This window comes from Procambarus clarkii, chromosome 5 (genome assembly GCF_040958095.1).
Source record: "Procambarus clarkii isolate CNS0578487 chromosome 5, FALCON_Pclarkii_2.0, whole genome shotgun sequence".
Classification (NCBI taxonomy): domain Eukaryota; kingdom Metazoa; phylum Arthropoda; class Malacostraca; order Decapoda; family Cambaridae; genus Procambarus; species Procambarus clarkii.
The window spans coordinates 16,828,518-16,851,585 of NC_091154.1; the positions used below are offsets into that span (position 1 = coordinate 16,828,518).

A 23,068-nucleotide genomic window follows, 5' to 3' on the forward strand; every position below is an offset into this window, starting at 1 on the left:
TCATGTCCAGGTCGGCGGTGATATGTGCAATAAGAACGGGTGTGATCATGTGATCGGCCTGTGTAGTTATGTCTAGCATGCTGTTGGTAACGAGTGTTAGTTGATGTACACTCTGCCTTACGGTGTCCTGGTTTGCCACAGTTAAAACATTCTGGCGTTCGAGGTCGCTGAAGGTATTGAGGGGAGCCTGTTCTAGAGTATGACCTGGGGCCATACGAAGGCGGAGGAGACCTAGCACGAGTCTGAACATGTCTAGGGGTAGAACGCGTGACAACGTTCACAGTGGTATGGGAACTGTTTGCACGAAAAACGGCAGAAAGCTGGGCAGAATCCCGGGACTTTAGCCTGTCTGTGGACTCTACCATGACGTCCATTAAGTCCCAAAGTGTGTGGGTAGGACCAAAATTCCTAGCCTCAATGTCTTTCAGTATGGCCTCGGGGGCATGACTCTGCATGGCACCGAACGCCAATAGTTTACCCACATTCTGTATAGTGAGGCTTCCACTAGCGTCCCATCTAGAACCCATCAAGGCTTTCTCCAGTGAGTCCTGTAGCGTAGCTAGACGCGTGGCAAAAGCGTTGCGTGTTTCATCAGGACGCATTACCGCAGTAGCTAATTGGCGAGCAATGCCAAAGGGATCACGATCGACTACCGATATATATCTCCTACGAAAGAATTTCTTAAATTCTTCCCAGTCTACAATCTTCTTTAAGTCAGGTGTTCCTGCTACGAGATACGCATCTCCAGATTTATAGTCAAGTGTGGACGTCGCCATACTGATATAGTCTGCGTCTGTGACAGCAGTACCCTTGCTCCTCGCTCTAGCCTCTACACTAGCGAACCATGTCTCCAAGAGGGTTGGATCCTTTCCACTAAACGGGCGAATGTCAACAGACTGTGTAAGAACTGTAACGGTGTTCGAGTTAGAACCCGCTGAATTCAGGGCTTGAGTCATGATTACTGAGTCGCTGCTGGTTGTAGAGGTTAACGAGGATAAGCTACCGAGAGCTGATGTCGGAAGTTCACTGGCTAAGGATAAGTGAGCGAGCTCACTAGTTAAGAGTAAGTTACTCTCCGATAGTGAACGAGACCGTAGACTGTAGGGGTAAGTGCGCGAGCGAGGCCTGAGCGAGTATCGGTTATCCATAAAGTAAGTTTACATTGTGCCCACGAAAGTCCACAGTTTACTCTACTACACAAATAACAAAGGGTACTTAACTAGAGCTGAAGGCTGCTGGGGCTGCAATCCGTTCAACAGGGCAGAGATGATCTGGTCGTCACAGATCCGGCGTCGTGCTGTGGCGTCGTGCTGCGGCGTCGTCGGCGCCGGGAGGCGGCAAGAGACGTCAGGTGCGGTAGAAGTCGTCAGGCGGCAGGAGACGTCAGGCGCGGCAGGAGTCGTCAGGCCAGACAGCGAGGGGTGGTAAGGTGACGTCAGGCAGGCACCAAGGCTCGTTGAGTCACGGTGAGTCACAGCGAGTCAGCTGGTGGCGCGCGGTGAGTCAGGCACGGGCGCGCGCTGGGTGAACGAGGCACGGGGCACGCTGGGTGAGTCAGGCACGGGCGCGCGCTGGGTGAACGAGGTGGTCGGCTATACTACACCTCCCACCCAATGGTCGGCTATACTACACCCCCCACCCAATGGTCGGCTATACTACACCCCCCACCCAATGGTCGGCTATACTACACCTCCCACCCAATGGTCCGCTATACTACACCTCCCACCCAATGGTCGGCTATACTACACCTCCCACCCAATGGTCGGCTATACTACACCCCCCACCCAATGGTCGGCTATACTACACCTCCCACCCAATGGTCGGCTATACTACACCCCCACCCAATGGTCGGCTATACTACACCTCCCCCACCCAATGGTCGGCTATACTACACCTCCCCCACCCAATGGTCGGCTATACTACACCTCCCCCACCCAATGGTCGGCTATACTACACCTCCCCCACCCAATGGTCGGCTATACTACACCTCCCCCACCCAATGGTCGGCTATACTACACCCCCCCACCCAATGGTCGGCTATACTACACCTCCCCCACCCAATGGTCGGCTATACTACACCTCCCCACCCAATGGTCGGCTATACTACACCTCCCACCCAATGGTCGGCTATACTACACCTCCCACCCAATGGTCGGCTATACTACACCCCCCACCCAATGGTCGGCTATACTACACCTCCCCCACCCAATGGTCGGCTATACTACACCCCCACCCAATGGTCGGCTATACTACACCTCCCCCACCCAATGGTCGGCTATACTACACCTCCCACCCAATGGTCGGCTATACTACACCCCCCACCCAATGGTCGGCTATACTACACCCCCCACCCAATGGTCGGCTATACTACACCCCCCACCCAATGGTCGGCTATACTACACCCCCCACCCAATGGTCGGCTATACTACACCCCCCACCCAATGGTCGGCTATACTACACCCCCCACCCAATGGTCGGCTATACTACACCTCCCCCACCCAATGGTCGGCTATACTACACCCCCCCACCCAATGGTCGGCTATACTACACCTCCCCCACCCAATGGTCGGCTCTACTACACCCCCCACCCAATGGTCGGCTATACTACACCCCCCACCCAATGGTCGGCTATACTACACCCCCCACCCAATGGTCGGCTATACTACACCTCCCCCACCCAATGGTCGGCTATACTACACCCCCACCCAATGGTCGGCTATACTACACCCCCCACCCAATGGTCGGCTATACTACACCCCCCACCCAATGGTCGGCTATACTACACCCCCACCCAATGGTCGGCTATACTACACCCCCCACCCAATGGTCGGCTATACTACACCCCCCACCCAATGGTCGGCTATTCTACACCTCCCCCACCCAATGGTCGGCTCTACTACACCCCCCACCCAATGGTCGGCTATACTACACCCCCCCACCCAATGGTCGGCTATACTACACCTCCCACCCAATGGTCGGCTATACTACACCCCCCACCCAATGGTCGGCTATACTACACCCCCCACCCAATGGTCGGCTATACTACACCTCCCACCCAATGGTCGGCTATACTACACCCCCCACCCAATGGTCGGCTATACTACACCTCCCACCCAATGGTCGGCTATACTACACCCCCCCACCCAATGGTCGGCTATACTACACCCCCCACCCAATGGTCGGCTATACTACACCTCCCCCACCCAATGGTCGGCTATACTACACCTCCCCCCCCACCCAATGGTCGGCTATACTACACCCCCCACCCAATGGTCGGCTATACTACACCCCCCACCCAATGGACGGCTATACTACACCCCCACCCAATGGTCGGCTATACTACACCCCCCACCCAATGGTCGGCTATACTACACCTCCCCCACCCAATGGTCGGCTATACTACACCCCCCACCCAATGGACGGCTATACTACACCCCCACCCAATGGTCGGCTATACTACACCCCCCACCCAATGGTCGGCTATACTACACCCCCCACCCAATGGACGGCTATACTACACCTCCCACCCAATGGTCGGCTATACTACACCCCCCACCCAATGGACGGCTATACTACACCCCCACCCAATGGTCGGCTATACTACACCCCCCACCCAATGGTCGGCTATACTACACCCCCCACCCAATGGACGGCTATACTACACCTCCCACCCAATGGTCGGCTATACTACACCCCCCACCCAATGGACGGCTATACTACACCCCCACCCAATGGTCGGCTATACTACACCCCCACCCAATGGTCGGCTATACTACACCTCCCCCACCCAATGGTCGGCTATACTACACCCCCCACCCAATGGACGGCTATACTACACCCCCACCCAATGGTCGGCTATACTACACCCCCCACCCAATGGTCGGCTATACTACACCTCCCCCACCCAATGGTCGGCTATACTACACCCCCCCACCCAATGGTCGGCTATACTACACCTCCCCACCCAATGGTCGGCTATACTACACCCCCACCCAATGGTCGGCTATACTACACCCCCCACCCAATGGTCGGCTATACTACACCCCCACCCAATGGTCGGCTATACTACACCCCCCACCCAATGGTCGGCTATACTACACCCCCCACCCAATGGTCGGCTATACTACACCCCCACCCAATGGTCGGCTATACTACACCCCCCACCCAATGGTCGGCTATACTACACCCCCACCCAATGGTCGGCTATACTACACCCCCCACCCAATGGTCGGCTATACTACACCTCCCCCACCCAATGGTCGGCTATACTACACCCCCCCACCCAATGGTCGGCTATACTACACCTCCCCCACCCAATGGTCGGCTATACTACACCCCCACCCAATGGTCGGCTATACTACACCCCCCACCCAATGGTCGGCTATACTACACCCCCACCCAATGGTCGGCTATACTACACCCCCCACCCAATGGTCGGCTATACTACACCCCCACCCAATGGTCGGCTATACTACACCCCCCACCCAATGGACGGCTATACTACACCCCCACCCAATGGTCGGCTATACTACACCCCCCACCCAATGGTCGGCTATACTACACCCCCACCCAATGGTCGGCTATACTACACCCCCCACCCAATGGTCGGCTATACTACACCCCCCACCCAATGGACGGCTATACTACACCCCCCACCCAATGGACGGCTATACTACACCCCCACCCAATGGTCGGCTATACTACACCCCCACCCAATGGTCGGCTATACTACACCCCCCACCCAATGGACGGCTATACTACACCCCCACCCAATGGTCGGCTATACTACACCTCCCCCACCCAATGGTCGGCTCTACTACACCTCCCCCACCCAATGGTCGGCTCTACTACACCTCCCCCACCCAATGGACGGCTATACTACACCCCCCACCCAATGGTCGGCTATACTACACCTCCCCCACCCAATGGTCCGCTATACTACACCCCCACCCAATGGTCGGCTCTACTACACCTCCCCCACCCAATGGTCCGCTATACTACACCCCCCACCCAATGGTCGGCTATACTACACCTCCCCCACCCAATGGTCGGCTATACTACACCTCCCCCACCCAATGGACGGCTATACTACACCTCCCCCACCCAATGGTCGGCTATACTACACCCCCCACCCAATGGTCGGCTATACTACACCCCCCACCCAATGGACGGCTATACTACACCCCCACCCAATGGTCGGCTATACTACACCCCCCACCCAATGGTCGGCTATACTACACCTCCCCCACCCAATGGACGGCTATACTACACCCCCACCCAATGGTCGGCTATACTACACCCCCACCCAATGGTCGGCTATACTACACCCCCCACCCAATGGTCGGCTATACTACACCCCCCACCCAATGGACGGCTATACTACACCTCCCACCCAATGGTCGGCTATACTACACCCCCCACCCAATGGACGGCTATACTACACCCCCACCCAATGGTCGGCTATACTACACCCCCCACCCAATGGTCGGCTATACTACACCCCCCACCCAATGGACGGCTATACTACACCTCCCACCCAATGGTCGGCTATACTACACCCCCCACCCAATGGACGGCTATACTACACCCCCACCCAATGGTCGGCTATACTACACCCCCCACCCAATGGTCGGCTATACTACACCTCCCCCACCCAATGGTCGGCTATACTACACCCCCCACCCAATGGACGGCTATACTACACCCCCACCCAATGGTCGGCTATACTACACCCCCCACCCAATGGTCGGCTATACTACACCTCCCCCACCCAATGGTCGGCTATACTACACCCCCCACCCAATGGTCGGCTATACTACACCTCCCCACCCAATGGTCGGCTATACTACACCCCCACCCAATGGTCGGCTATACTACACCCCCCACCCAATGGTCGGCTATACTACACCCCCACCCAATGGTCGGCTATACTACACCCCCCACCCAATGGTCGGCTATACTACACCCCCCACCCAATGGTCGGCTATACTACACCCCCACCCAATGGTCGGCTATACTACACCCCCCACCCAATGGTCGGCTATACTACACCCCCACCCAATGGTCGGCTATACTACACCCCCCACCCAATGGTCGGCTATACTACACCTCCCCCACCCAATGGTCGGCTATACTACACCCCCCCACCCAATGGTCGGCTATACTACACCTCCCCCACCCAATGGTCGGCTATACTACACCCCCACCCAATGGTCGGCTATACTACACCCCCCACCCAATGGTCGGCTATACTACACCCCCACCCAATGGTCGGCTATACTACACCCCCCACCCAATGGTCGGCTATACTACACCCCCACCCAATGGTCGGCTATACTACACCCCCCACCCAATGGACGGCTATACTACACCCCCACCCAATGGTCGGCTATACTACACCCCCCACCCAATGGTCGGCTATACTACACCCCCACCCAATGGTCGGCTATACTACACCCCCCACCCAATGGTCGGCTATACTACACCCCCCACCCAATGGACGGCTATACTACACCCCCCACCCAATGGACGGCTATACTACACCCCCACCCAATGGTCGGCTATACTACACCCCCACCCAATGGTCGGCTATACTACACCCCCCACCCAATGGACGGCTATACTACACCCCCACCCAATGGTCGGCTATACTACACCTCCCCCACCCAATGGTCGGCTCTACTACACCTCCCCCACCCAATGGTCGGCTCTACTACACCTCCCCCACCCAATGGACGGCTATACTACACCCCCCACCCAATGGTCGGCTATACTACACCTCCCCCACCCAATGGTCCGCTATACTACACCCCCACCCAATGGTCGGCTCTACTACACCTCCCCCACCCAATGGTCCGCTATACTACACCCCCCACCCAATGGTCGGCTATACTACACCTCCCCCACCCAATGGTCGGCTATACTACACCTCCCCCACCCAATGGACGGCTATACTACACCTCCCCCACCCAATGGTCGGCTATACTACACCCCCACCCAATGGTCGGCTATACTACACCCCCCACCCAATGGACGGCTATACTACACCCCCACCCAATGGTCGGCTATACTACACCCCCCACCCAATGGTCGGCTATACTACACCTCCCCCACCCAATGGACGGCTATACTACACCCCCACCCAATGGTCGGCTATACTACACCCCCCACCCAATGGTCGGCTATACTACACCCCCCACCCAATGGACGGCTATACTACACCCCCACCCAATGGTCGGCTATACTACACCCCCCACCCAATGGTCGGCTATACTACACCTCCCCCACCCAATGGTCGGCTATACTACACCCCCCCACCCAATGGTCGGCTATACTACACCCCCCCACCCAATGGTCGGCTATACTACACCCCCCACCCAATGGTCGGCTATACTACACCCCCCCACCCAATGGTCGGCTATACTACACCTCCCCCACCCAATGGTCGGCTATACTACACCTCCCACCCAATGGTCGGCTATACTACACCCCCCACCCAATGGTCCGCTATACTACACCCCCACCCAATGGTCGGCTATACTACACCTCCCCCACCCAATGGTCGGCTATACTACACCCCCCACCCAATGGTCGGCTATACTACACCTCCCCCACCCAATGGTCGGCTATACTACACCTCCCACCCAATGGTCGGCTATACTACACCCCCCCACCCAATGGTCGGCTATACTACACCCCCCCACCCAATGGTCGGCTATACTACACCCCCCACCCAATGGTCGGCTATACTACACCCTCCACCCAATGGTCGGCTATACTACACCTCCCCCACCCAATGGTCGGCTCTACTACACCCCCACCCAATGGTCGGCTATACTACACCTCCCCCACCCAATGGTCGGCTATACTACACCCCCCACCCAATGGTCGGCTATACTACACCCCCAACCCAATGGTCGGCTATACTACACCTCCCCCACCCAATGGTCGGCTATACTACACCCCCAACCCAATGGTCGGCTATACTACACCTCCCACCCAATGGTCGGCTATACTACACCTCCCCCACCCAATGGTCGGCTATACTACACCCCCACCCAATGGTCGGCTATACTACACCCCCCACCCAATGGTCGGCTATACTACACCCCCACCCAATGGTCGGCTATACTACACCTCCCACCCAATGGTCGGCTATACTACACCCCCCACCCAATGGTCGGCTATACTACACCCCCCACCCAATGGTCGGCTATACTACACCTCCCCCACCCAATGGTCGGCTCTACTACACCCCCACCCAATGGTCGGCTATACTACACCCCCCACCCAATGGTCGGCTATACTACACCTCCCACCCAATGGTCGGCTATACTACACCCCCCACCCAATGGTCGGCTATACTACACCTCCCACCCAATGGTCGGCTATACTACACCTCCCACCCAATGGTCGGCTATACTACACCCCCACCCAATGGTCGGCTATACTACACCCCCACCCAATGGTCGGCTCTACTACACCCCCCACCCAATGGTCGGCTATACTACACCCCCACCCAATGGTCGGCTATACTACACCTCCCACCCAATGGTCGGCTATACTACACCCCCACCCAATGGTCGGCTATACTACACCCCCACCCAATGGTCGGCTCTACTACACCCCCCACCCTATGGTCGGCTCTACTACACCCCCACCCAATGGTCGGCTCTACTACACCCCCACCCAATGGTCGGCTCTACTACACCCCCCCCCCTATGGTCGGCTCTACTACACCCCCACCCAATGGTCGGCTATACTACACCCCCCACCCAATGGTCGGCTCTACTACACCCCCACCCAATGGTCTTATATTACCACCCAGTTATCTTTCATTACAACTTCCTGGACTGTGGACATGGCATCTGGACACATCTTCAGCACGTCAGCAAAGGTGGCACCCATTGTAGGGGTCCCTGCCATGTCTACATTCCCTGTTACCTGTTAAATACCCCTGTTAAAAACTGAGGTATTTTCTGCCGGTGAGGAAATTTCTTGCTAGAACAGATCATAAACTCCTGCTAGGATTGCTTGGCAGAGGTAAGCAGATTCCAGTTAATGCTAATGTTAGAATTCAAAGATGGGCATTACTACTCTGGCAGTTTGAGTATGATTTAGAGTATAAGCCAGGCAAGGATAATGTAGCAGCTGATGCATTAAGTAGATTGCCTGTGACAGAAGAATTAAATTCCAGTATTCCAGTGGAGTATGTTAACCTGGTGGAATCTATGTCTTTTGAGGATATTTCATTCCAGACTATTAGGAAGGCAACTGGTAAAGATCCCAAATAAAATCTGTTGATGAAATATGTCAAATATGGTTGGAATGATAATTTATTATTGTCAGAGTATGCTGCAGTGAAGGCTGACCTTAGTATTCACCAGGATGTACTCTTGTATAGGAATAGAGTGGTGGTGCCTGGGGAACTGAGATGTAACATTTTGGAACAGCTGCATGTAGGCCATAATGGCATAAATGCTATGAAAGCAGAAGCTAGAAGTTGGGTTTGGTGGCCAAAAATAGACCAGGATATTGCTGAGGTAACAAAAAATTGTCATATTTGCTTAAAGAATTATCAGAAACCCCAGGCCCCAGTACTTTCCTAGTCATGCACTGGAAAACCCTGGTCTAGACTTCATGTAGATTATGCGGGACCTATGGATAATAAATATTACCTGGTGGTGGTGGATTCATACACCAAATTTCTGGATGTGCATGTGTGTAATTCCACCACATCATCTGTAACTTGTGAATTACTAAGGAAAACATTTTGTAATTTTGGATTGCCAGACATAATTGTCTCAGACAATGCTCATTATTTTGTTTCTGTGGAAATGGAGGATTTTTTTAGAAAAAATGGTATTAAACATGTAACACCTGCCCCCTATAATCCTTCTTCAAATGGTCTAGCAGAAAGAAGTGAGATCCTTGAAAGAAGGGTTAAAGCGGTTTACGGAAGGTACTATTAATACAAGGCTTTGTAGATTTTTATATAATCAAAGGAAAACTGTTCATTCTACTACTGGTAAATCTCCTTCTGAACTACTGTTTAATGGGCACTTTAAAGTGCACATGGAAGCAGTAAAGACAGATTCCGATAAAGAGAAATCGGTAACTAGCTTGGCCAGTCAGTTGGCTCAGGGAGAGGAATTAATAATAATAATAATAATAATAATAATAATAATAATAATAATATATTTAGGAACAGTACATACATAGTTGCAGAGTTACAGTACAAACATTGTGTTTGACTTAAAGACAGAGGTAGTACACACAATACCTAAAGCCACTAGTACACACAGTGTTTCGGGCAAGGTGAGGCGGGGAAAAAAAACACTTAGACTAAAACTTAATAGTAATTGAGCTTAAAGTATAAATTGTGTTGAATGAAAAAAAATAATAAAAGATAAAAAAAAGAGGAACATAGTAGAAAATAGCCAATATACAAGTTGGTCAACAAACAGCATTTTTTTTTCAAATAGTAAGACATGGGTTGACATTTAGAAGTAAGGTAGGCTACATGGAGTTAATTAGGTAGTACTTAGTAATTGTTGTTTAACGAGGGGGATGCGTATATGCAAGGAATTTTGGAACTGGTAAGCCATGGATAGAAGGAAAAATTTGGGAAGTCTTGGGACGCAGAAATTTCACTGTGCAAGTGCAGAGTTTTAGGAACATTAATTGGATAAGACATGCAGATCAGCTCATGCTAAGGTTCACGGGGAATTTTGAAGACCCTTCAGGTGGGGGGGGGGGGGCAACTAGTGATACCCATTTATTTTTTTCAGATATATACAAGAGTTGTTACATTCTTGTACAGCCACTAGTACGCGTAGCGTTTCGGGCAGGTCCCTGGAATACGATCCCCTGCCGCGAAGAATCGTTTTTTATCCAAGTACACATTTTACTGTTGAGTTAACAGAGGCTACAGTTAAGGATTTGCGCCCAGTAAATCCTCCCCGGCCAGGATACGAGCGTCACGAGGATGGTTATCAAAATGATAACCATCCTAATAATGAAAGGATAGCAGTACCTGCAGGAGACCGGGAGGCAGAGCAAGGGGCAGCAGAGGGTAATGGGGATACAGTTAACCCTATGGACTCTACAAGGAGTAATTCAGAAGAATGTTTCCCAGAAGTAACAGGTCAGGACTCACAGTTGAGAAAATCAGGAAGAGTCATACGACCGCCTGATAGACTTAACCTGTAGGGGTAGAGTTTATTTATAAGGGGAGGAATGTTGGGATTGAGTACTACAGACGTTAAGTGTAGCATGTTTGGAGCAGATGCTCTTTTGTTTATAATCTTGTAAATAATAAGTTATGTATACCTGTGACGTCGTGGTTGTTGTTGTTGTTGACAATAAGCCATGTAAACGGAGATTGTTTTTCTTCCGGCAGAAACGTAACACTCCCGTTACCGTCACTCCCGTTACCGTCACTCCCGTTACCGTCACTCCCGTTAAGGGAGCCTCGTAGCCTGGTGGATAGCGCGCAGGACTCGTAATTCTGTGGCGCGGGTTCGATTCCCGCACGAGGCAGAAACAAATGGGCAAAGTTTCTTTCATCCTGAATGCCCCCTGTTACCTAGCAGCAAATAGGTACCTGGGAGTTAGTCAGCTGTCACGGGCTGCTTCCTGGGGGTGGAGGACTGGTCGAGGACCGGGCCGCGGGGACACTAAAGAGCCCCGAAATCATTTCAAGATAACCCGTTGCGGGTTACTGAGAAACAACAGGCCGTAAGGTTGACTTGAAATCAGCACAAGGAATATACACTTCTGATAATGATACAGTAATTAATTAAGGAGTACTCACTTTGATAACCAGCTTATATTCAAATAATCTCTCTCACACTCAGTATAACTCCGCCGATCATTAAATATATCAAGACATAGACCGCACGTGGTAGATTCATTGGCACAGGAACACATGTGGTGTGAGGAGGAGTAGTGTAGTTCACAGAGCGCTGCGGAGGCTGGGGCGGGGTAGCCACTGAGTCACAAGGACTAGACTCACATGCTCCAGCTGTGGAGGCCGGGGCGGGGTAGCCACTGAGTCACAAGGACTAGACTCACATGCTCCAGCTGTGGAGGCTGGGGCGGGGTAGCCACTGAGTCACAAGCGCTAGACTCACATGCTCCAGCTGTGGAGGCTGGGGCGGGGTAGCCACTGAGTCACAAGAACTAGACTCACATGCTCCAGCTGTGGAGGCTGGGGCGGGGTAGCCACTGAGTCACAAGGACTAGACTCACATGCTCCAGCTGTGGAGGCTGGGGCGGGGTAGCCACTGAGTCACAAGGACTAGACTCACATGCTCCAGCTGTGGAGGCTGGGGCAGGGTAGCCACTGAGTCACAAGGACTAGACTCACATGCTCCAGCTGTGGAGGCTGGGGCGGGGTAGCCACTGAGTCACAAGGACTAGACTCACATGCTCCAGCTGTGGAGGCCGGGGCGGGGGAGCCACTGAGTCACAAGAACTAGACTCACATGCTCCAGCTGTGGAGGCTGGGGCGGGATAGCCACTGAGTCACAAGGACTAGACTCACATGCTCCAGCTGTGGAGGCCGGGGCGGGGTAGCCACTGAGTCACAAGGACTAGACTCACATACATGCTCCAGCTGTGGAGGCCGGGGCGGGGGAGCCACTGAGTCACAAGGGCTAGACTCACATGCTCCAGCTGTGGAGGCTGGGGCGGGGTAGCCACTGAGTCACAAGGGCTAGACTCACATGCTCCAGCTGTGGAGGCTGGGGCAGGGTAGCCACTGAGTCACAAGCGCTAGACTCACATGCTCCAGCTGCGGAGGCTGGGGCGGGGTAGCCACTGAGTCACAAGGGCTAGACTCACATGCTCCAGCTGTGGAGGCTGGGGCGGGGGAGCCACTGAGTCACAAGCGCTAGACTCACATGCTCCAGCTGCGGAGGCCGGGGCGGGGTAGCCACTGAGTCACAAGCGCTAGACTCACATGCTCCAGCTGCGGAGGCTGGGGCGGGGTAGCCACTGAGTCACAAGGGCTAGACTCACATGCTCCAGCTGCGGCGGGGTAGCCACTGAGTCACAAGCGCTAGACTCACATGCTCCAGCTGCGGAGGCCGGGGCGGGGTAGCCACTGAGTCACAAGCGCTAGACTCACATGCTCCAGCTGCGGAGGCTGGGGCGGGGTAGCCACTGAGTCACAAGGGCTAGACTCACATGCTCCAGCTGCGGCGGGGTAGCCACTGAGTCACAAGCGCTAGACTCACATGCTCCAACAGAATGGCCTGCAGAGACGATGCCAAGCCACACAGCAGGTGTGGATGAGGTGGATGGAAAATAGTCAAAGTCACAACAGTTCTTAACTTTACGTTATTCACTCGGATGTTGACAAAAACCAATGGGAATCGTACCTAGATTCATTTCACAAAGTTTACTGAGCGATCTGGTGACGGATCTCTCGAGATCACAACGATCTTCACGAATTATGAACTACAGTCCAGTTGCCCTGCAGGTTAACACGTGTGAAGTTACGCTTCTTATATCACAATCTCCGTTTAATATATATATATTCGCGTCGTTGAGGTACCGGATTCTGACAGACGGAATCACGTAGACGTGATTGATATATACTGGGCTTAATGAAGTCGCCTTCAGACGGGGTTTTCCGTAACTGTGACCGAAGTTACGGTGTAACGTGTCTGAACAGATCAAAAGCCTCTCTCAGAATGATTCTCTAGAGCGGGAAACCGGCCCGCAGCCTTTCCTTGTTCTTGAAGGTGACCAATAAGCGAGCAGCATCTTGGAGGCCCAGGAGTGCCTCTACCAATAAGCTCTTGGTCCTCAGTCATGTGACGTCACAGTCTACCGGGGATGTTCACACAAGGCAGGACAACCGTTAACTGTCTCCTGCCCCACTCCCTCTTACCTTGGCTCGGTCTCTAAGCAACTAAAGCTTAGGGTCTTATTAATGTTGTAATTCCTCTCACAGCAAGGCTGCGGCGGCCCCCGCAGCTTTACTGAAAAGGTGAGGCCCTGGAAACACAAACCGGGCGTCTGTTTTCTATAAACACCAAACAATAAACGTCTAGCTCCCCATATTAAGAAAACTAGCATGCCTGCACACTTGTGCACCCACTGAGAGCAACAATGACGGGGTACTCTCTTCTATCAACCAAGTGTAAGCTAGCGGGAATTTGCATTCCCTCACAAGATTTATTCGATCTCCAGAAGTTCCATTTAGTTATCAATGCTTGTTTTACCGCCTGAGTCATCCATCTTGTTCCCTTTCTTTTCTTCTTCCTTTTGGGCACATATTTTTGAAAGAGTTCCGTGATGACCTTCTTGAAATGTTCCATGATGCTTATGTGCCAGGTTCACATATCAGTTCCCTCAGTGAGATGTTCTGCAGCTCTTCTCTCATTCCCTGATAGTCTCCTCGATGATAATCTAGAAAGTCATCATCATGGACCTTTATGTGGGTTTCCGTAGTTGAAGAGACGCACATCACCTCCCATGTGTGTGAGTGATGGCATGTCATCTAATCATTCAAGTGCGAATAATGCTGCAAAATATTCATTCAGAGTGTTCGCTGCCCTTGTACCGTCCATTATAACTTGGTGAGTCTCATCTTTTAAGGGATGAGTCAAAAGGATTCAAGAGGACCACACACACAAGAGGCACAGCTTAATGGAAGGAAGCGGCTGTTATTTCCCTCGACATGTCAACTGAACGTTCATCAGAAGCTGGAGTGGATGCTTCAATTGGCCAAGGAATTTGGTGAATGTGAACCATTTAAGGAGTTTTTACAGTCCCTTCATCACAGTTGGGACAGAAAAGGTATTGGAACACCTAATGACTAACGGCGTTGAGAAACTCATGTACAAAAAGCTCTATTCCTGTCTACATAAGCACAGTATACAAAGTTCAAACCAATATGGACACACAAGAAGCACCAGTGACGACCTACACCGGAGGACATCCAGTCACCATCACAGTACCACGAGAACTGATACCCGGCAACACTGAGGAATACACGGCATAACCTGCGCCCAGCACCCCGAGCTTGGTGCCCTCACTGTCACCTCCCGGCCAGAGAAGACACCAACACACACACCAGAAGCTGGACAACCATGAAGAAAGAACTAAGAAGAGGTAGAACTCTGCGGCCCAAGAAGGGATCCAGCCGAGTAATAATAACTGACCAAAAGACCACACCAAAGGTAGCAGCCTTACCTCTCACTCTTTAGGGGAATAGGGACCTAACTACATCCCGCTTTTATCTTTTGTTATCGGCCACCAAGAAGACCTCCTCAGAGGAAAGAAGACCCAACCCACCAGGAAGACAGCAGTCTTCACCCCAGCGCCTCAGAGGAAAGAAGACCCAACCCACCAGGAAGACAGCAGTCTTCACCCCAGCGCCTCAGAGGAAAGAAGACCCAACCCACCAGGAAGACAGCAGTCTTCACCCCAGCGCCTCAGAGGAAAGAAGACCCAACCCACCAGGAAGACAGTAGTCTTCACCCCAGCGCCTCAGAGGAAAGAAGACCCAACCCTCCTGGAAGACAGCAGTCTTCACCCCAGCGCCTCAGAGGAAAGAAGACCCAACCCACCAGGAAGACAGCAGTCTTCACCCCAGCGCCTCAGAGGAAAGAAGACCCAACCCACCTGGAAGACAGCAGTCTTCACCCCAGCGCCTCAGAGGAAAGAAGACCCAACCCACCTGGAAGACAGCAGTCTTCACCCCAGCGCCTCAGAGGAAAGAAGACCCAACCCACCAGGAAGACAGCAGTCTTCACCCCAGCGCCTCAGAGGAAAGAAGACCCAACCCACCAGGAAGACAGCAGTCTTCACCCCAGCGCCTCAGAGGAAAGAAGACCCAACCCTCCTGGAAGACAGCAGTCTTCACCCCAGCGCCTCAGAGGAAAGAAGACCCAACCCACCAGGAAGACAGCAGTCTTCACCCCAGCGCCTCAGAGGAAAGAAGACCCAACCCACCAGGAAGACAGCAGTCTTCACCCCAGCGCCTCAGAGGAAAGAAGACCCAACCCTCCTGGAAGACAGCAGTCTTCACCCCAGCGCCTCAGAGGAAAGAAGACCCAACCCTCCTGGAAGACAGCAGTCTTCACCCCAGCGCCACCTACAGGACCAAGCCTCACAGCCCAGCCCGCTCAGTGAGAGGAGATGTCAGCCCCGTTTAATGTGGTGCAGCAGGGTCCAGCCCTGGCTCTGTCTCTTCAACTACCAGCACTTCCTCTCCAAGACTACTCTTCAGCTGTTCCCACTTCCCCGCTCGCCACATGGGGCTCTTAACCTATATTTCAGTCACTCCACACACCCACTCTCGACTCCCACGCTACTAGAGGGAGGCCACTCAAGTGATTTTGGCCTGGGGAGGATTGACTAGGCACCAATCCTTAATTGTATGCCACTGTTTACCCAACAGTGACTGGGTACCTGGTTGTTAAAGGATTGGCCGGGTCGTATTCCAAGGAAAATTAAGATTAAGGATCTGCCCGAAACGCCATGCGTGTTAGTGGCTTTATTTATTTTATTTATTTTATTAAATTTTATTTATATATATACAAGAAGGTACATTGGGTTTGTGAGAATACATTGGATAGTACAGTAATTACATTCTTGTAAAGCCACTAGTACGCGCAGCGTTTCGGGCAGGTCCTTAATCTAGCAGATAATTTTAAGTAGGTAAGTTCAATCAGAATTGATAAATGAAAGATACATTACAAGAGAAAAATGAGATGAGAGAGATAAGTAAGTATATTAAAGCACATTGTTATATTAAAGCTCTGATTGATTACATTGACAGCTTGATTAGTAATTTAAACAAGATTAATAGACACCATACAGCAGATTGACAGCACATATAAGACAGCAATGATCACAATGGTAAAGATGTTCAGATTGGGTACATAAAGATTGGGAGACTGGGTAGCAAAAGATACAGATAAACAAGATTAATAAACACCATACAACAGATTGGCAGCACATATAAGAAAACAGCAATGATCTCAATGGTAAAGATGTTCAAATTGGGAACATAAAGGTTGGGAGATTGGGTAGCAATTGATACAGTGCAATTTTAAGACAAAAAGAGAAAAACAATGAAGATGAAATTAGGTACTTTTTAGTATTGATTTTGAATGATGTAAAAGTTGGACAGCTTTTCAATTCAGTAGGGAGTGAGTTCCATAAACTGGGTCCCTTTATTTGCATAGAGTGTTTACACAAATTAAGTTTAACTCTGGGGATATCGAAGAGATATTTATTTCTGATGTGGTGATAATGGGTCCTATTACATCTGTCCAGGAAGAGTTTCAGACAAGGATTTGCATTTAAGAACAGGGTTTTGTAAATGTAGTTGGCACAAGAGAATTTGTGGAGTGAGATTATGTTTAGCATGTTTAGGGAGTTAAACAAGGGGGCTGTGTGTTGTCTGAAAGCAGAATTTGATATTATTCTGATAGCAGATTTTTGCTGGGTGATGATGGACTTGAGGTGGTCTGCAGTGGTTGAACCCCATGCACAGATACCATAGTTGAGATAGGGATAGATTAGTGCATAATATAGAGAGATGAGAGCAGAGTTAGGAACATAATATCTGATTTTGGAGAGTATACCAACTGTTTTAGAGACTTTCTTAGTTATGTGTTGTATGTGGGTACTGAAGTTGAGTCTCTTGTCTAGGAATATGCCAAGAAACTTTCCATCATTTTTATTGCTAATGTTTACATTGTCAATCTGAAGCTGAATTGCATTTGTAGATTTGCTTCCAAATAGGATGTAGTAGGTCTTTTCTATGTTAAGTGTTAGTTTGTTGGTTGACATCCATAAGTGGACTTTTTTTAGTTCATTATTAACAACACCATTTAGTGTATGTGGGTTGGGGTTGGAGTAAATGAGGTGTAGTATCATCAGCAAACAAAATAGGTTTCAGAATGTTAGAGACATTAGGCAGATCATTAATGTATATAAGAAATAGTAGGGGTCCCAAGATGCTGCCCTGAGGCACTCCAACAGTTATTGGTAGAATGGGAGAGATTATATTATTGATGGCTACACATTGGTGTCTATCACTAAGATAGGATTGGATATAGTCCAGTGCATGGCCTCGGATTCCATATTGATGGAGTTTACATAAGAGGTAATCGTGATTAACAGTATCAAAGGCCTTTCTCAGGTCAATGAAGAGTCCAATTGGAAACTCATTTTTGTCAAGGGCAGAGTAAATTATATCAAGGAGACTAATAATTGCATCGTTGGTACTTTTTTGAGAGCGGAAGCCAAACTGACAGAGGCTAAGAATGTCGAATTTTACGAGATAGGAGTAGAGCTGTTTGTAGATAATTTTTTCAAATATTTTTGATAGTATGGGTAGGTTCGATATTGGTCTATAGTTGTTTATGTCTGACGGATTACCTCCTTTATGAACTGGCGTTACTCTTGCGTTTTTAAGGATATCAGGGAAGGTATGACACTCAAGGGATTTGTTGAACAGCAGAGCTATAGGTGGTGCAAGGGCATGGGAGGCGCTCTTGTATACAATGGATGGGATTTCACTGATGTTCCCAGCTTTGGTTTTTAGTGAGTGTATGATGGACACAACATCTGTCGGGCTGACTGGTGAGAGGAGAAGAGAGTTTGGATAGCTGCCTGAGAGATATGTGTTGATATGTGTCTGAGACTGTGGGATTTTACTAGCAAGGTTAGCACCAATCGATGAAAAGAAGCTATTAAATTCATTCGCCATTTCTAAGTCAGATGACGGTGTAAGGCCATCCTTAGAGAGTGTTATCTGGTTGTGGGAGTGTTGTTTAGTTCCCAGGATGTTAGAGATGGTATTCCATGTGCTTTTCATGTTGCCTTTTGCTTCTTTGAATCTAGTCTCATAATATGAAAGTTTTGCTTTTCTTATGATACTGGTAAGCACTGATGAGTACCTTTTAACTACTTCTATTGAAACTAGGCCACTCCTAAATTTCTTTTCGTATTCATGTTTATTGTTGATCGATTTAATTATGCCACTTGTGAGCCACGGGTTATTTTTTCTTTTATCAGTTACTTGTTTGGTAAGGAGAGGACAGTGAGTGTTGTAGAGGCTTAGAGTTTTGGAGAGAAAGAGGTTAGTTGATGAGTTTAAGTCCTGTGAATTATTAAATTCAGATTCCCAGTTAATATTGTGGAGTGCATTAGAAAGATTGCCTAAAGCTGATTCACTATGTAGCCTGAATGAGAGTTTCTTGGTTTCTGGTGGTGATGTGTCAATGTTTGCTATGAGGAAGGTAGGATAGTGGTCAGTTGTTCTGTCATAAATTACCCCAGATGTAAGGGGAGCTGTTATATTAGTCCATAAGTGATCCAGGGTAGTGGCAGATGTTTGAGTGACTCGGGTGGGCTTGGTGATTGTGGGGATTAGCATACAGGAGTGCATGCTGTTACGGAAATAGTCAACTTGAGGGTTGTTTTGAAGACCCAGGTCAATATTGAAATCACCTCCCAGAATGATGTGATTTTTGTTGATATTGTTATTTATGATAAGATTCTTTACATTTCCTTACTTATAATAGAAGAATTCGTTTTCTTAGTCAATATAAAATTAAAAACTGTTGAATCAAATATTAGTTTTGAAAATCCACCAGCGATATTACGATGATGGTCACGTGTATGAGGGGACTTGTAAACAATGACTTCCACCCTCCCCTTCCACCCCTGAACCCTCCACACATGTGTTCGCTTACTCATCAGGGAAAACTTCTAGTGATCTTGAAACCTTGTGTAGTGGAGCCCTTCCACGCAGGTTAACTGCCAAAGTTGTGCTAAACTATGTTCAAAACAACTCTATAGCTGGAAATGACAGAATGTTACTGGACTTATATCGTAGTGAAATAGATACTATATATTAAGTGAACTAATAATATCAATATATAATGCTTACTGTAAATGCACAAATAACTAAGTTATCCGTCCTTAGCTGGAACATTGCGTCCCTCAAAAAAAGGTTCTCAGATTTACATCACAAAGTAACAACTGAACACATCGATATTGTATGTCTCCAGGAGTGCAGAGTTCCCGCAAGATCCTCACCCCCGAAATTGCCCTCATTTGTTTCTTACAACCTCAGATCCAGTAACTCTTGCATTCTATACATCAAACAATCCCTACCCCATCAACTTCTGCCTGCTCTAAAACTCTCCCTGGACAGATGTAATAGGACCCATTTTCACCACACCAGAAATAAATATCTCTTTGATATCCCCAGAGTCAAACTTAATCTGTGTAAACACTCTATGCAAATAAACCAGTCTCCGTGGTGTAGTGGTAAGACACTCGCCTGGCGTTCCGCGAGCGCTGTCATGGGTTCGTATCCTGGCCGGGGAGGATTTACTGGGCGCAATTCCTTAACTGTAGCCTCTGTTTAACTCAACAGTAAAATGTGTACTTGGATGAAAAAACGATTCTTCGCGGCAGGGGATCGTATTCCAGGGACCATAGGATTAAGGACTTGCCCGAAACGCTACGCGTACTAGTGGCTCTACAAGAATGTAACAACTCTTGTATATATCACAAATAAAAGGACCCAGTCTATGGAACTCACTCCCTAATGAATTGAAAAGCTGTCCAACTTTTGAGTCATTCAAAAACAAAACTAAAAAGTAGGGAGCCAGTCAGCCGAGCGGACAGCACGCTGGACTTGTGATCCTGTGGTCCTGGGTTCGATCCCGGGCGCCGGCGACAAACAATGGGCAGAGTTTCTTTCACCCTATGCCCTTGTTACCTAGCAGTAAAATAGGTACCTGGGTGTTAGTCAGCTGTCACGGGCTGCTTCTTAGGGGTGGAGGCCTGGTCGAGGACCGGGCCGCGGGGACACTAAAAAAAAAGCCCCGAAATCATCTCAAGATAACCTCAAGATACCTAATTTCATCTTCATAGTTTTTTACCTTGTGCTTCAAAGTTGCACTGTATCTATTGCTACCCAATCTCCCAACCTTTATGTACCCAATCTGAACATCTTTACCATTGTGATCGTTGCTGTCTTCTTATATGTGCTGCCAATCTGCTGTATGGTATCTATTAATCTTGTTTAAATTACCAATCAAACTGTCAATGTAATCAATCAGAGCTTTAATATACCAATGTGCTTTAATATGCTTACTAATCTCTCTCATCTCATTTTTTTCTTGCAATGTATTTGTTATCATTTTATTAATTCTGCTGGAATTTACCTACTTAAAATTATCTGTTAGATTAAGGACCTGCCCGAAACGCTGCGCGTACTAGTGGCTTTACAAGAGTGTAAATACTGTACTATGCTATATATTCTCTCTAACCCAATGTACCTTCTTGTATATAAATAAATAAATAAATAAATAAATAAATAAATAAATAAATAAATAAATAAATAAAAACTGCTGGTCAACAGTATCATGGAGTGAGGATCTATGTGGGCAACTCTGTTCTCAATGTATTTAATCTATATGCTCCAGCAGGAAAGTTAAATTATATTGATCTTCCGACCTGCGCTCAAGCAGAGCCAACCATCATTCTTGGTGACTACAATGCTAGACACAAGGACATTGGTGGCTCTCGCTTCAGTAACGGTAACGGGAATCAACTGCTGTCGCTACTAAATAGTCACCAAGATGTGCAGATTGTGGGTGACCTTGAACCCACGCATATTTGTGGAGGCATTCTAGACCTCTGTGTTGGTTACAACGTCTCTCACGTCTGGTGCACATCATCTATTGTAACAGATTTCTTGTCAGATCATCACCCTAGATTGACTACCCTATGTATAGGAAATACCATCCTGCCCGGTGGGACTTTCAAACGCAAACGGCTCAGTGTTCCTCCTGCTCGACGTGAAGACTTTGTTGGTCATGTGTCACAGTGGTACAGCACTTATGATCCCTCCACAGTCCAGACATTTAACGACGGTCTAGTACAGAACATTCAGATGAACCTTATTTAATATCTTAATAAACACGCTGTTAAACTCTATACCGAGCAAACCTCAACGTCCACATCATTAGCTATGCTGATGATATAATGATACACACCACTGGGTATGCTGCTGATATAATGATACACACCACTGGATATGCTAACACGCAGAACACTCTTAACTCTGTATTAGACTCATGTCAGGACCTAGGTTTAATTATCTCAGCAGAGAAAACAAAGATACACAATCGGCGCCCACCCAGGCAGGGAGGAGCTGTTCGCAAGATGCAACTGTCTGATGGCTCCCAGCTTGACTATGTAAACAGATCCAAATACCTTGGCCTTGAGGTGCCACTGTATGGTCCTGTTGTATTCAGACTCTGTCGTCAGTATAAAGAGAGGCTCCGAGCTCTCAAGGCTGTTGCAGGTTATCACTCAGGCTATGGTGCCAATGTCAGGATTGTCAAAATGATGTACCTTGCATGCATCAGATCTTTAGTGGATTATGCTGCACCTCTGCTTGTTTTGATGCCTGAAAGAAAGCTTGGAGGGCTTGAAAAATTGCAGAACGAAGCCTTGAGGATAATCCTTGGGTGCCCTCGTACCACAAAGATACTTAATATGAGAAAGGAACTTAATATTCCGAGCGTTGTTGATCGTGTTACTGAAATTAACTGTCAAATTGGTATAAAAAGGCATAGGCTAACTCATCCTAATCCTTGCACAGAAGTCCTCCAGAATTTCTTTATTGAAGATCAGCATTGTTCCAAATGGATAACAAAAACTGGAACTCAACTCAGAATGTATCAAGTTCATGATTTGTACCAAGAGAAACAACAACGGCACTTTCCTGCACCGTGGGAGGTTACACCCTTTCCAGTTTTAATCCCTTCCTTTCCACCCAAGAAGCAACTTAGAGATCAGCCCAAGCTTCGTCTTGAGGCAAAGCTCAACGCCTTAAGCCATATTGATGCTCTGTACACAGAGCATTCTCTCTCTCAAATCATATACACTGATGGTTCCCGACACCGCCCCACGGGTGCAGCTGGAAGTGCAGTTGTCCTGACAATGGGCGATGGCTTGTACTTTGAGTGGGGAGTCCGTATAAACAACTGGGCCTCTACCCTTCAGACTGAAC

General features: G+C 49.2%; 1 protein-coding gene across 1 annotated transcript; it reads left to right on the plus strand.

Moving 5' to 3' along the window:
- The first annotated feature begins 1,266 nt into the window (after positions 1-1,266).
- On the plus strand, positions 1,267-16,149 carry LOC123766543 (serine/arginine repetitive matrix protein 1-like). The gene is made up of 3 exons (XM_045755785.1): positions 1,267-1,424; positions 13,964-13,999; positions 15,276-16,149. Exons 1-3 carry the CDS (start codon positions 1,267-1,269, stop codon positions 16,147-16,149), a joined length of 1,068 nt encoding a protein of 355 aa, XP_045611741.1.
- The last annotated feature ends 6,919 nt before the right edge of the window (positions 16,150-23,068 follow it).